The sequence below is a fragment of the Cyprinodon tularosa genome, unplaced genomic scaffold (genome assembly GCF_016077235.1).
Source record: "Cyprinodon tularosa strain WSP-4 unplaced genomic scaffold, ASM1607723v1 ctg610, whole genome shotgun sequence".
Taxonomy (NCBI): Eukaryota; Metazoa; Chordata; class Actinopteri; order Cyprinodontiformes; family Cyprinodontidae; genus Cyprinodon; species Cyprinodon tularosa.
Window position 1 is genome coordinate 307,914 of NW_024039353.1, and position 15,938 is coordinate 323,851.

The window sequence follows — 15,938 nt, forward strand, 5'->3', positions numbered from 1 at the left end:
AAAAAGACGGTCATTAAAGTTTAAACTCTTCTGTCTTACTTAGAATAAATGTGGTCAGAACTCCAAAAAAGATGGACTTTGTGCTCTCCTGTTGCAATAGATTGACCTAGAGGTTTTGGCGCCTATCCGCTTTCGGCCACCCCTCAGTGTACGTCAGTTATTGCCTGGCCACCGTTATAAAAAAAATCTGACTGCGCCTCTGGTCGAGATGGTGGTTTATTCTTCCAAACTACATGGAACCGAACATTAAAACATGTACTTTTATTTTTTTAAGTCTAGACCGTTTGGCTTTTATTTTGAAGGGCCTTCTACCGGCGGAAGTTTGCATTTTCCCCCTGTCCAGCCTAAACTTTCGTTTTGCTCCGAGAAACACCTGAATCATGGCAACGTTTTTCGGAGAAGTTTTATCTGTTTACTCTCGGGCTGTTGAAGAGGATGAAGATGAGCTTGATGAAAACGAAGAAGACGAACAAATTCGCAGAGAACTGGAGGAGAAGAGGTGAGATAAGCTAACAGTGTAGCGTGAAAAAGACTGAATTTTAGCCAAGCAACAGGAAACATCGCGATATAAGGTTTGATTTAGTGTACATTAAAAAAAACGGATCATACTAAAGGAAAGCACGTGTGTGGAGTCCATATGCACATTTGTAACGGATTCGTATTTCCACTTAAAACCGCGTGTAAGGATAGTTAAGCTATCATGACACATGACATTTCCACAGCTCCTCATCGACATGATAACGAAAGATTAATGCTTGGTTAAACACATAGACGAGGGCTACTTTATATGTTTTAACACTATGTTTAGCTACCAAATGAACACGTTTTAGAAATACTAATGATAACCATAAATAGTTAGTAGTTGCCTTAAACCAAGAAGGTTGTGGGTTCGAATCCCGTCTGGGACACTGCATGAATTTAGCCTGTTCTCTCAGCCCATGCGTTTCTTACATGGCTTTATACCCGTTCAAATCAGTTTATTTATATAGCCCCAATTCACAACATGTAATCATTAAGTCTGATTGGTTCCAAGTTTTCTATCAAAGGAAAACCAGTTGATCGCATCGACTGGAGGACAATCCCTCACACCAAACATGCTTGTGGCGACAGTGGAGAGGAAAACTCCCTTTTGACAGGAAGAAACCTCCAGCAGAACTAGGTTCAGTGTGAGCAGCCATCTGCCGAGGCCGACTGTGGTTCAAGGACACAGGCAGGCATAGAAAAAGAAGCGGAGATACAAAAGGCAACTGTAAACCAGCTCCACAATTCAATTCAATTTCAATTCAGTTTATTTATATAGTGCTAAATTTACAAAACATGTCATCTCGAGGCACTTTACAGTTCAACCAGATCATACAGTGAAATCGATCCAAAGTTATCTATCTAAGGAAAACCAGTTGAGTGCATTGACTCAAATACAGTACAACCCCTTACACTAAGCATGCTTGTAGCGACAGTGGAGAGGAAAAGGCGCACAGGCCTTAAATAGGCCAGCCTTGAAGTAACAAATGCATGGACTAGTTTCTCAGATTCATCCCCGCACAGGATATTTCTAATGTTTGCAATATTACAGAGATGAACGAAGGAAATTCTAGAAACCTCTTTGATATGTAATTTTAATGACAGGTCCTAATCAAAAATAACATCCAAGATTTTTTTTTACCTTATTATCTGAGATCAATTTGATCTCATCAAAATGAAGTGACTGACTTATCAGCTTCTTTTTCAAAGACTGGTGCAAAGACATATGCAGAAATATGAAAGCATTCCTTGTTACTTCTTTGCAGTCTTTCTCAGGTATAACAATTTGGCTGTGACTGAATGCCCCAGCAGTCATAGCCCCCCCCACACACACAAATTATATATTTATAATAGACATTTGATTTATATCACTAAGTATCCCACAATCATCGCATTTAATCTTGTTAAATTTGTCAATCCCCAAACAGAATGAAAAGCAAACATTTAAATTTTAACAATTCACACATTTTGGGAGTTTTAGACATTAACTAAAAGAGAAAAGATGAAAGCTAGAGAAGATAGAAAGGAGACAATGACTAAACATTTTCAGTCTGCTGCATTACCTGCCTCGAGATACAAAAAGAACAGCACAACCGAAAGACATGGTACGAGACATACAATAAAGCAACTAGGGGTGTAAATAATAATCGTTTTGTATCGATGCATCGATCCAACGGCCAACAACGTATCGATACATCGATATGTCCGCAAGAGTATGTATTAGGGCTGCAACAACGAATCGATAAAAATAGACTTTTAAAAGCGTTGGCAACAAATTTCATCATCGATTAGTTGTGTCGCGCGATTAATGCGTCATTCGCCGCCGTCGTCATTGCCGTGGGGCGCCTCCCCCATCCCAACCCCGCTCCCGCAGGAGTCCCTCTCAGCGCTGCAGTCAGAGGATGTTTACCCTCAGCTTCCAGACTGCAAATGAAGCGCGCATGCGCCGGGATTGACGGCGCAAATTGATCACAATAATTAAAATAGCCTGCGCTTTGTAAAGCGAAAAAAGTCGTAACATGCAACTTTTGTAAAAACAAATGAACATGGCACGGAAGCACCACTGTTATGATGCAGCACCTGAAAAGGAAACACGTTGGAGCCGTCGATGGCAGTGAAGAGAGCAGATCAGCAGGGTGAGCGACCATGTTTGTTTCGTTTTAAAGTGGGGAAACGTAACGTTAGTTTCTCAGGTAGCTCATCTGATGCTTTCCTTACCTTGTAAGTAGGTTACAGACAGTAATAAGGTTGGCTACTTATTTTACTTTTAATTTCATTTGAATTATCTTAAGCAGCGTTTATATTTTCTTTATAAATAAATTAACTTGCAAATTATGAAGGCAAGGCTTTTAAAGTTTAAATCTTCTGGCAAAGATAAAGTAAAGAAGATCCTGCAACTTACGGAAGTAAAGCAGAATAAAATCAAGGAAGATCAGTAATATGTAAATTAATTATTTGCCACATTTCCATGTAAATATCTGTCTTTGGAGGATGTGTTTTTTAGCACACCTAGTTCTCTCTTTTTTATTCCAAATACAATTTATAATTTGAATCACAGGGCTGTTTTTATCTCTATGGTTCAGTATTTTCTCAAGCAGCAACTTTAACTGCTATACTTTCCTGTCTTAAAAGGCAGAACTCTTCTAGTCTAAAAAAAACTCATTTGTTGAAATGGGGGGACCTATTGTTTGAACCCCTTAGGGGCTTTTAAAAACAAAAATGTCTTTTTTTGCGCTTTATGAAACAAAGTACCCTATATTTTTTGGATGTACATCTACATTTCTCATGTAAGTTTGCGTAGTTTTATCACAAACATTTATTTTTCATATTGCACCAGTACAGTTAATGAGCAACCTGTACTTGTGTGCTTGTTTGTTCTGTCTAAAATGTTTATTTTGGAATAAAGAGGTTAGTATAAAAAATATTTTTTATCCGATTCATCGATTAATCGAAAAAATAATCGGCCGATTCATCGATTTTTAAAATAATCGTTAGTTGCAGCCCTAGTATTGATTCATGTTTTTTTTTTTTTTTTCAGTCTATTTTTATCCATTTGCTCCTGGACATAATTCTCCCTCCCGTGCTGCGGTGGAGCTAAACCTTTTTTGCCCTCCTACCTCGCTTCCTGGTTATACTCCTGCAGCAGTGTGCTGCAGTAAGCTTGACACAGACATTTTTAAGTTATGCTCAATATTGAAGCAGGGTCTGTGCTACACACTGTGGGTCTAGATACGGCCGAGGCGGCGAGGAAGTGGGGGCGAGTTTAGTCCGAGGGACATGAGGTCCAAAAAGAGCAGAGATCCAGGTGGAAAAAGGGTCCCAGCGTTCTCGTGCACCTCGCTCTTCTAGCGGGTCAAACTTGATAAGTTGTTTTCCGCAATATCGGTAATAAAAACAAAACAAACCAGCCTCCTGTCTGCGGTACTGTTTGCGGTCAGCTACAATTTGGGAGAGGAGCAGCGGAGCGTCTGTGGAGGGGGCGGGGACGTGGTATTGCTTTGCACTCATTGCACTGATTTTGTGCAGTATTTTTTTATGCAAGGCCTTTCAGAATCTATATCCCATTATTTTTCAGTGAATAAGGTTTAATAAGTTTTAATAGGAATAGGTAGAGTTCAACTTTTCTACTTCTGTTATTTGGTGTTGTTTCTAAAAAAAAAAAAAAAAAAACATAACGATATTACAGTTTTCGTTGATGTATTTCAAATTTGAAACATTGTCTAGCCTGTAAGGTGTAAAAAAAAAACAAAAACAAAAAAAAACGAATTAATCGAATCGTATTGTGTTGTATTCTTGACTGTCGAAAATAATCGAATTTTTGGGTCAGGAAATCGATACTGAATCGAATCGCCATGATGGATGTGATTTACACCCCTAAAAGCAACACCTTGAAACTATTGCTGAAGTAGTATTATTTAGTCTGACATGTACTCTTTGTTACCGGTATCGGCCAACATTAAACTTCAAATATCGTTATCATATCGGAGGTGAAAAAAGTGGATCCCTAATGTGAAGTGTGCCGAAATGGATCTCCAATATCAAATCAATGATGTCTGATCCAGCTAAGGCATTAATATTGGAGCCGAAATCTGATCCAGGTATTGGATCGGTGCAGCTAAAAAAAAATAGTGTTGGTTTGAAACTATTTTCATCTAAAAATATGTCCCAGATTCCTTTTTCAGTCTTATTGTTATTTATATAGACGTACCAATTTATGCTGAATGTCTAACTGGAAACCAAATGTAAAGAAGAGACGACATGATTAGTGACGCTCAGGTCAGCCGATAAATAGTTCAGCTCATATTCCTTAACGTATCTCCTTGTTAATTTTCCCTCTTCCTATCATTTAACCTCCATTATTTTATTCCTGTTCATTAAATTCATCACTTCAAATTGAAAAAAATATTTGGTACAGCAACAGAAAGCATCTTTTAACCTCTTCATTTATGCTTGATCAAAGAACATGCAGCTAATTTCTCCCTCTTTTATTAATACCTTACATTTGACTGTTTGACTGAATAGAGTTTAAACAAATTATCATAGTTAAAAGTCCAGATCAAGATTGGAAGGTTGGATTTTAGAAAAAATGGCAGAGAGAAGCTCTTCTAATTATTTAGATGAATTTAACCGCTCTGCATTCTGCAGAACCAAAGACCAAAATGGCACTATAGTGCTAATCAATGTGCTCGTCAATAAGCAGAGTTAAAGTTTGGATCAGCAGCTATCGGCTGTGATTAAAAAGAAAAAAGCAGAGTATTTTAATTGAAATGGCCGCCTCCATCAAGAGTCATAGCTGTGTTTGTTTACAGCATTTTCCTAAAGGTGTTATTTGAGTGATAATTTGAATGTTGGAGTGTCTTCACTGAGTGACGTCTTTCCATTATGTTACCCATCATTTCTATGTTGCTGTGAGTGGGCTGAGCAGAGGCACTTTGAATGATTCAGATTAATTTAGCAGTGCTGCTTTTTGCAAAACAATAACAGATCGGTCAGAATAACTGTGGCAGAAGATTGGATATTAGTTTTAACTTTTATGCTTTTTAATCTGGATATGTTGCTTACTGTAGATTGGTTCTAGTTCTGTTTTTCCTTTAAGGGGTAGAAAATTACAACTGAGTTTTTTTTTTTCTTTTCTTTCTTACCTCTCCTTTTATCAGAGCTGTTCATCTTCACTGGAGCCCTGAAATCACAGAGTTGTTGAAAGCTGGAAACAAGCTGCAGTGTTCCAGCTTCATCCTGGCTGTGGGAAACAATGCTGCCAGTAAGTGAGATCTGTCAAAAGGCTCCAGAGACATGTGTATCAAACCGCACAGACAAGAGTATAAGACATCTTTATGAATCAGTGTCTGGATGTTTGAAAGTGTAAACACACAAAATATGTTGATTTATCAGAAGAAAAAGTAAAAAAAGAAATAAAACAAATACTCTGAACTCTGAATCGAGTTGTTGTTTTTAAAATCTGTGGATATTCGTCTTCGCAGGCTTCCTGTCAGCGTACGTTCTCGCCTCTGCAAACTGGGACGCGGTCGGACGTGCGCTGGCGTGGAACGAGAGGAGCCGGTCTGGAACTGGGCAGAGCAGCGAGGAGTCAGCATGTGTTTTCTACAGAAACAAGGACGACCCGTCAGTGAGTGACACGGCGAGAAAAACGGCACCTCAGAATATATCTGCTGTTGATTAACACCTCAGGAAACACATCGCCAACACATCAACTCTTTTTTTTCCCTTTGTTTGGTCTTTTATTTAAATATATATATATATATATATATATATATATATATATATATATATATATATATATATATATATATATATATGCACACACATGGGAATAAAGGGCTGAAAGCAGTCTGGAAGTCTAAAATCCTGTAGTACACTAACAGCGGTTATTAGGGAATAATTTCCCCAAGCTGTGGTAGGCTCCATCTTTTTATCTGTCCATCCACTTCAAGTCTTTTACATTAATTATCATCTTAAAAGAAAAAACATGTTATGAGGAAGCAGTGAGTGGGGCCTAGAGGCATCTACAGTTACCTTCTGTTAGTGCGCCTTCACTAACCTGTGATTTAATCAAGATAAACACACTGATAGACTGTGTGTGAAATCACCGTGCTGCAGTGGAACGCTTGGATTTATCACACCTGTCCTGCCGTTTCAGTTGGCTGCACATACTGGAAAAAAACATGAAAAGCTGTAGGCTAGACATTAATATACTGTATAGAGTGTGATTTATTAAATATCCTGTTATGACCAGCCTAAAAAATGCTGTGTAACAATATGGGTTTTATGTAGTTGTGATGCAGCAAACAGCCAGTTTGAATGGTTATTGAAAAAAAAAAATCAAGTTAATAACAAAATAGCTTTTTCTTTAACAAATTGCTAATTAAAACTTAGCAGATTAATTAACTCTCAGTGTCATTGTTGTTTTTTCAAGCCAGCACAATAGTCAAACAGTGAAGCACCAATCAGTTACAATCACATTTTCCTTGATTAGATCTGACCTGTAATCAACATTTCAGACTTGGCAAACTCTTTTGTTCATTAAAAAATGCATCATAGCTATAAAATGATGCCCTCTTTGTTCAGTCTACAAACAGACAAACACTGTGATGAGTTAAACAATGAATTATAGTGTTGAATTTGAAGCTAAAATAAAGTTATGAGCTATACATTTCTTTTGTAACTAAACTTGATACTAAGCTAACTGCTTTAACATTGTGTATCAGAAATTGGCTTGGCTAGCATGACAGAAAACACTGTTTTGATTTTCAAAGGTTCCATAACTGATAAAAGTTGAAAGCTCCAAGGGATAACAACTTAACTGTACTCCGTTTAGCCTTCCTGTTATCTGCTTAAACTCTTGTGCTCTCTGTCAAACTATACAGCATTTTTATAGCTTCATACACCTTTTTCACTCAGTAATATGAGCAGGTGGTGCTTGTTTTCTAAAAATAGGATTTTTTATTTTTATATTTAATTTTTTTCTATTGCGAGATGGAGCGATCAAACTGAAAATAATCGATAATTTCTCATTTATTCTATTAATTGAATGAATGACTGTTTTGATTGTTGAAATACAGAGTTTGCTCTGTTTAGATTATTACATTTGGCTTGTGAAAATAATCCTAGGACTGCCCAAAACCAGATTCATATGACTAAACTCTAAAGGAAAGGAAAATAATCAGCTTCAGGCAGAAAAAATAAGATTGGTCCAAGTCTGCTGTAAGCTAGTAAAACACATCTATAAGTAAATTTAATTAAATTTTTCTTCAGATGTTTTACTATGTGGGTTATCTCCTTGTTTTATAAGCCTTAAACTTGAAATATTTGGTTTTAGTTCATCAGACACACAATTTTCCTCATGAATGCCACCATTTCCTCTCACCACTACTTTCAAACTATCGTGTCTTATCTCTGTCCTTCCTGTGGGATTGGAGAGTGATGAGAAAATGCTTTGGTGTCTTTTTAGGTTTTGATCTGCCAAGCGATCTGCCACATTGCAGAGGACCAGCTGTTTCAGTGGACAGAAAAGGTATTTTTCTTTTTTTTCTGTAGTTTAATCCCCCTGAAAAGACTTATAGTTGGCCCTTGCAACCTACATAAGGAAAGCGTTTTTCTTTCTTTCCTTCAGAAGTCATAATGACATGGCAACATGAGGACTGAAATAGAATGTGATTCATTCAACATGTTGTTAAGGACGATTCATGAAGCTTTGGTTGTTAAAGTTCGAATAGCTCATAAGCATCTGGAGACATTTTATCCTTATAACATAGAGAGAAAAAACTGTGGGGGGATTTATTGGTTCAGCATTTTGTTGCTTAAGTCAAACTGTAGGACTGAGATCCATTCAGTGATTTTTAACTGGGTGATTATTGGTGGGCTGTTTTTAGAAGCAGAAAACACAGCCTGCCTTCTGAATGTACTGCCTCCAGTTGCAGCAGCAGAGAATCATGACGGATTTCACTCCTGTCAGCAGATCGGTCGAAGATGAGGCTATAATAGGAGCAGTGTTTTCAAAACTTGACAGCTGCAAATTGGAAAAATATTGGCTGGCCTCAGAAATGTCAGCTTCAGCTGCCAGACGCAGGTGTCGCTAGAAGCTGACATGGAAAGAAGCACAAACGTAGCTCTTTCTTTAACTTTTTGCACATATTATATGAGTGGGTTCAAAATCAGAACTCCAACAGAGTATTGCTTTGTCTTTGTCTGTCGCAGGTGTTCGACTGCCTGCCGTCCAGAGAGCTCACTGTGACTGTGCTGTCAGATTGTACTGTGGCTGATTATAAGACAGCAGACTATCTATGCAGCAGCTCTGCTCCCTTCTTGCGGTCTCTTCACTCCAGCGCGTTCAGCCATCAGCCTGTCTGCCAGTCACTGGAGCAGCCCAACATCATTACAGGACTTCCAGCTGCAGGTGTGTTTGGGTTTTTTTTGTTGTTGGTACGAGTTCAACTCATCATGTCACAAGATCTAAGCGGGAATCGGAACAGGAGCCGCACAGCTGGCCTTTTTCTTCACCTGTCACACCGTTGTGCATATTTAGCAGAGCAATCCATCTAAGTCACAGTTTTTAATCTGCATGTAAAACAGTTTGGTTCTCAACCTGAATTCCTAGGTTGTTTTCTTTTTTTTTCTTTTAGGCATATTAGGTATCAGGTTTGCTGCAGTAAATGACGTGGAGAGCTTTTTTTATATTTATTTACACAAATGGAGAAGCACAGGACGTATTAGTAGAGCAGGTGTTCCATAATGAAGCTTTTTCTTTCCTTGCTGGCGATCAGAAAAATATCTCTGAACATAGATTTTAAAGTAAAATGCTGGCCTTTATTTTTAACACAAACATGCTTTGATCCAAACCAATCCACTGTACCTCAGAGCTGTTATTCTATCTAAAGCAGGGGTTTCAAACTGGTACCAGAAAGGGCCGTGTGGCTGCAGGGTTTCTTTCCAACCAAGCAATAGCACACCAGACTCCATTCATCTCATCAAGTCATCATGCTTAGATTGGACTCACTTGATGAGATGAATGGAGTCTGGTGTGCTATTGCTTGGTTGGAAAGAAACCCTGCAGCCACACGGCCCTTTCTGGAACCAGTTTGACACCTCTGATCTAAAGCAAAACCTCCACCTCAGTTTAAAAAAAAGTTTCCCCTCAGCATGATGCTGCCACCACTATATTTTAACATAATTCACAGTGTAGTCAAAGCCTAGGTCTCATTTGACTGGTACACCTGACTTGCTTCCTTCTCTGCTTGAGAAGCTTGAAGTCAGCCATCAACTATAACTATCTACACCTACAGCAACACACTCACAAACTCCCCATGAGTTACTGCAACATTTAATTTAAGTTTGGGATTAAAAATATATATATTTTTTAAGTGAATCGAAGCAGGATTCTTATTACCTTCACTTCTGGATTTTTGCAGCTCCTCCAAAGTCACCGTGTGCCTCTGATGCTTCTCTCTGCTGTCTTGTGCAAACCACACTTTTCAAATAATTTCATTTTATTAATGTAACATGCCATGCATTGTTTTCTTACCGTTTCACATAATTACACCATCCCCTTTGGTATTTCTCACATATTTAAAAAAAACATAAGTAAAATTCCAGTTGCTGACCATGAGAACACTGCAAGGAGTATGAAAATAGGAAAAGTATATATTTTTTTTCAATGCTATGCCAATCCATCACCACATTAATGTTGGTATCAGTTCATTGTATATGCTGGTATAAGCACTTAGATTTAGAGTGTATGAATTATTAAACACCAAATTTCCTATCATTACTATATGGTTGCATAAGTCTTATGTTTCCCTCTTACTTAACGAGAAGGTGCCATTCAGGATTTTTCTTTTTCTTTCTTTTAGCCTTAGATGGTGGAAAAGGCGTAATCAGTGACATTAAAAGAAGAAAACAGACAAAAGCCATAGTACTGGAAGAACTGACCTCTGTATTATTAACCAATAAATTACATAAACTTAAACAGAATCAGAGTATTTCCATCAGTAGGCCAATAGCTGAGGCTTTGGCTGGCGGTTTATGTTATTCAATATTAGTTTTTTAGCTGATATTAGACAGATATCAGTATTTGATCAGGACATCCCTATTAGAGGGTTTGGGTAAACCATCATTTGTTAGAGCAAACATGTTGTCTGGTCCAAAAGAGTTTAGCTGATCGCTGCTGCAGACATAATGAAACTCCACCAGCCAGAAGCAGGAATTGTGTTTAGTTCTTCATTTAATTTTTCCATTAGGATCACATCTGACTTTACAAAAAGAAGTAAAGACGATGCATAAAGTAACAAAAGCCTTAAGAGCACCTAATTATGAACTTTTGATTAAAGTAGCTATTCAAATTTCTATAGAGTAGACCCCATGGCTGTGTGTTGTGACTTATTATAACTCCTGATAATTTATTACAAAATTGATCACATTATCAATAAATGTGGCTATGATCCAGTTTCCACCTTCTCTGCGTTTCATTAGGCAGCTTTTAAACATATCTAATTAGTAAAGTTAATAACCAGAACCAAGAGCACATTATTTTAGTGCCTTAATCTCTATTTGCAGTAAAAAAAAAAAACTCCTTATTAAAATGCGGAAATTAATTTTTTTAATGTCATCACATTGATCAGCATGCAGCGCATCCCTCTGGGTTTTTTGTTTCTATACCTTGGCTGTTACTTATTCAGCTCTCACATGAGGCAGAAAACAACCTAAATCATGCATTGAGTTGCTAGCCGTTATCTTTGCATCCAGCAGGATTAACAGTCATCTGTGTGAGCAGCTGTTCAGTTGATTCTCAGCTTTAATTCAGTTGTAAATCTGTTCTATCTCTCTAGATTTCATAACTCTGACAGACTGACTTTCACATTACTTGTTTTTCTTACATCCACTGTACCATTAAAGTAGGGTATGGCAGCTTCTTGGCCTCAATCTCCTATCCTCCTATGCCTTGAGTTCAGTTTAGTTTGTGTGTCAAGGACAAGGATGTCCTGATTCTTTTAAGGATTAATTGTGGATAGAGTAGTGCTGGGATGTTTTTTTTTTTCTTGAACGCACTTGAAATGAGTGTTTTCCTAAAAAGGAATAAAAATCAATAGATGCTTAGTAACATGTGGTTATCAGCGGGAAATGATCGCAAACCTGACCCACAGGATTGAAGTTTTTTTTTTTCCTGTAGCCTTTCCACTTAGCTGCAGAGAGAGAGAGCAAGAGAGCACACATCTTTCCTGCTGTCTCCCATCATGGAAGCACTTATGGTGTATTAGTGGCCAGCCTCAGTCCGAAGAGACTTTTTTTTTTTTTTTTTTTTACTACCAAGCAGCCAGACGTATTAAAAGTGGCTGTTAAATGAATGTTAGCACTGTGGATTTATATAGGTCATCTTTGTTTTGGTTTACAATCAGGACCAGATGATTGTTTCCACAGCATGCCGTCCGTCTCTAATAGACGCTCTAAAACAGCAGAAGTCTGTCTACCAGAAGTCAGATGTAAAGTTACTTTTCTTTCTTTTGTTCGTTCCTTCTTTTCATTCTTTCGTTTTATCTTACTTTGGTTCCCTCTTCCTTTGGTTCATTTGTTCAATCTTTCTCTCCTTCCATCTTTCTTTGGTTCTTCGATTTTGGCTCTCTTAGGTTCCATCTTCCTTTGGTTCTTTGGTTCCATCTTCTTTTCGTTCAATCTTTTTTTCGTTCCATCTTTCTTTGGTTCTTCGATTTCATCTCTCTTTGGTTCCATCTTTCTTTGGTTCTTTTGTTTTATCTGTCTTTGGTTCTTTCTTTGGTTCTTTGACTGGTCCTTTATTTCATTCTGTCTCTAATAGATGCTCTAAAACAGCAGAAGTCTGTCTACCAGAAGTCAGATGTAAAGTTACTTTCCTTTCTTTTGTTCGTTCCTTCCTTATGTTCTTTTGTTTTATCTTTCTTTGGTTCCGTCTTTCTTTGGTTCTTAGGTACCTCTTCCTTTGGTTCATTTGTTCAATCATTCTCTCCTTCCATCTTTCTTTGGTTCTTCGATTTTGGCTCTCTTAGGTTCCATCTTCCTTTGGTTCTTTGGTTCCATCTTCTTTTCGTTCAATCTTTTTTTCGTTCCATCTTTCTTTGGTTCTTCGATTTCATCTCTCTTTGGTTCCATCTTTCTTTGGTTCTTTTGTTTTATCTGTCTTTGGTTCTTTCTTTGGTTCTTTGACTGGTCCTTTATTTCATTCTGTCTCTAATAGATGCTCTAAAACAGCAGAAGTCTGTCTACCAGAAGTCAGATGTAAAGTTACTTTCCTTTCTTTTGTTCGTTCCTTCCTTATGTTCTTTTGTTTTATCTTTCTTTGGTTCCGTCTTTCTTTGGTTCTTAGGTACCTCTTCCTTTGGTTCATTTGTTCAATCATTCTCTCGTTCCATCTTTCTTTGGTTCTTTCGTTCCACCTTTCTTTGGTTCTTCCATTTCCTCTCTCTTTAATTCCATCTTTCTTTGGTTCTTTGCTTCCAACTTTCTTTGGTTCTTTGGTTCTTCCATTTCCTCTCTCTCTGGTTCCACTTTTCTTTGGTTGGTCCTTTCTTTCGTTCTGTCTTTCGTTCTTTCTTTCTATCAAGGACCAGCATTAAAGTTATGAATACACTCAGCATTTACAAGGTAACATCAGCCATGTTTGATTTGTCAGCTTTAGTTTTGACTGTTAACAGAATTTCTAACAGGTCTGATTCTTATTTCTGTCTGCTGAGGCGTCCTTGAGCCAGACAATAAGCTCCACACAGCTCTTGGGGTGTGTATGTGGAGAAAAAAAAACATTCACTTTGGACAAATGGTTCTGCCAACTGAATGAAATGTGGTGCCATTAGGCTCCTCTCCACTCACTGAGCATGCACAGTCCTGCATCCTGATGTGGGCATTATGTCACTAGTACACTTAAAGACATTTAATCCAAACAAAGAGACGTTTCGTCAGGGTAAGGAACCAGGTCTAGATCGCTGATGGGATTGCGCCTCATCATTGTTATCTATCAGCCATCACTTATAGCCTTGTTTTGATTCTTCCTCTGTTATGTTCCACCAGTCCTGAACCATTGCCAGGTCCATCGCATTGCTGCTGTTGTTTACCAGTGTTACAGTGATGTCACTGGTCCTGACTCCGTCACGGTGGAGAGCTTCAAGCCGGTGCTAACCAAGCTTGGCAGGTCCATACAGGTGAGCTGCTGTTCTCTTGTCGTCCAAGTTTTTTTTATTTTTTTATTCTGGGCGGGGGGGGGGCGAGGGTCAAAAATGGAGGATGTACAGAAATGTCCAGCAGCCCAGTGATCTGGCTGAGCTCCAGCCCTGGCTGTAACTGCAAACTTCTGACAGCTGATGGGATTAGGTTTTATAATTAGAGGAGCTGCTTGTGCCATAAGCATTTTCCTTTTCTTTTTTTTTCTTCTTACAAAATCCAGCGTCTCTGTTTTCCAAGTTTAAATCCTCTCAGCTTTTTTTTCATATAGGATTTTGTTTCACAATTCCCTCCAAGAGAAAACCAACTGAAAGCATTAAATTTAAGACATGCTGCCAAATATCCATCCATTATCTATAGCTGCCTTATAAGGTGGCTGGTGCCCATCTCCAGCATTCATTAGGAAAGAGGCACGGTACAACCTGGAGCAGTCACCAATCCGTCACAAGGAAACGTTGAGACACAGGGGACTAATAATTACACACACAAATCTAACAGTCATGTATTTGACAGTAGGAGGAGCCTGGAGTGGAACCAATGCATGCAGGCTAAGATTCTAACCCTATGGCACGTCATCACAATATCAATGTTTTCAAATATTCACATTGCAAAGGATGTTTGGAGAGAAGAAGCTTTGTTGTGGACTAGCATTTTGCATGCTAATGCAATATTTAACGAGTGCAGCAGATGCTCACACACTATTGGCCAAATTGGCAAACGTAACAGAGTGATGGAAGCACAGTTGAAACGGAGAGGAAAGGAAAAGTAATAGCCAAGTGTCATAACATAATTCTGCAAGGCGATGCAACTACACCTGTAAGCTGGCAGATTAATCTGAAAAAAATTAACTGCTTCTTGTCCAAGTGTATATTATTTATGCATGTTTAACAACATGTTGAGTCAAAGTAGGAAAAAGTGGAATACTGCTAGGTCTAATGAAAGCTAATAAAACGGAGATCACAATAATTATAATAAATTCAAACATTTTCAAAAGTTTATTTTAATTCAGTTGATGCACAAAGTGAAACATTTCTGATATTTTCTGTTAATTGTGTCCATTTTCCACCTGCATCTAATTAAAAAACACTGCAGTTCTTGTTCTTGTTGCTTGAGCACCTTTCTGTTTTAGCTTTTTTCCTTCCACTGAATTTTCCATTAAGAAGGCCAGCTATCTGAAACATGCAGCTTCTGTAGCAATTACTTTTTATACTTTACCCTGCTGGTGTATACTGTCCAGTCAACAGTCTTATTCATTTTTAGGCTGTAAAATATATTGCTTTTAAAACATTTTTGAGGTAGAATGTGTATAAACTCTAATTTAGAAAGACCAGCTCATTATAAATGTGAATATTTTATTAGATCTTCCATAGTTTAGTTCAAGTCCTTAGAGAATTTGTTTACAACTTATTACAAAAGATTTAGAGTGGTTGACATTTCACTTGGATATATAGATTTTCTGTTGCTTTCTTAAATGTTCTGAATTTTATTTCCCTTCCCAGGTGGACTCATCTCCAAGCACAGACGTCCTGCGCAAGTTAATCAGAAGCACTGAAATTCAAAGTAATCTTTATATCTGAGACAATCCACTCTGTAACTCAGTTCATTCATGTGATAAAATACTGTTGCTTTTTTTTTAAATAAAGATATTTCTTCAACAGGATCTTTCTGTTAATAGTTTTATTTGCTCAATCATATTTTGACCAACTTTGAATTCGGTTTTTATTATTTACATTTTTAATTATTTGATTTATTAATAAAAACATGTAAAAATATGTCAGCATCTTGGTTTTCATAGGAAAAATTCCAACATTAATTTGTTTTTTTCAGTTGTTAAGGTTAGAGAAGCAGTAGAAGTGAAGATTGTGAGAGTAATAAATGTGTCCTTTCTTTCCAGGCTATGTACATGTATTGTTTTTTTTTTTCTCATCATGGATGGGCTGAAACAAGGCAACAATTATTTTCCTGAACAATCCAACCAGATGCTTTATTTTATTTTATTTTTTTTCACTTTTCCTTATATGTAGCACCACCTGCTGGCTGAGTGGTTTAGGTTTGTTTCAATAAAAATAAAAAAATCTCATCTGCAACAAAAAAAAAAAAAGTAATAAAACAAAAACAAAAAAATCCAAAACACACATTTCCATCATAATTACAGACATGGGATAAAAACCCATAGAAAGCAAAGTGAAGAACACAGTTTAAGATATTAATTTGCTCAA

At 37.5% G+C, this 15,938-nt stretch overlaps 1 protein-coding gene across 1 annotated transcript; it reads left to right on the forward strand.

The window, feature by feature from the left end:
* Positions 1 to 296: 296 nt before the first annotated feature.
* Positions 297 to 15,379, forward strand: psmg1 (proteasome (prosome, macropain) assembly chaperone 1). The gene is made up of 7 exons (XM_038307464.1): positions 297 to 499; positions 5,679 to 5,782; positions 6,003 to 6,148; positions 7,991 to 8,053; positions 8,737 to 8,935; positions 13,570 to 13,700; positions 15,219 to 15,379. The coding sequence occupies exons 1-7, from the start codon at positions 381 to 383 to the stop codon at positions 15,294 to 15,296; spliced, it is 840 nt and encodes a 279-aa protein (XP_038163392.1). The 5' UTR covers positions 297 to 380; the 3' UTR covers positions 15,297 to 15,379.
* The last annotated feature ends 559 nt before the right edge of the window (positions 15,380 to 15,938 follow it).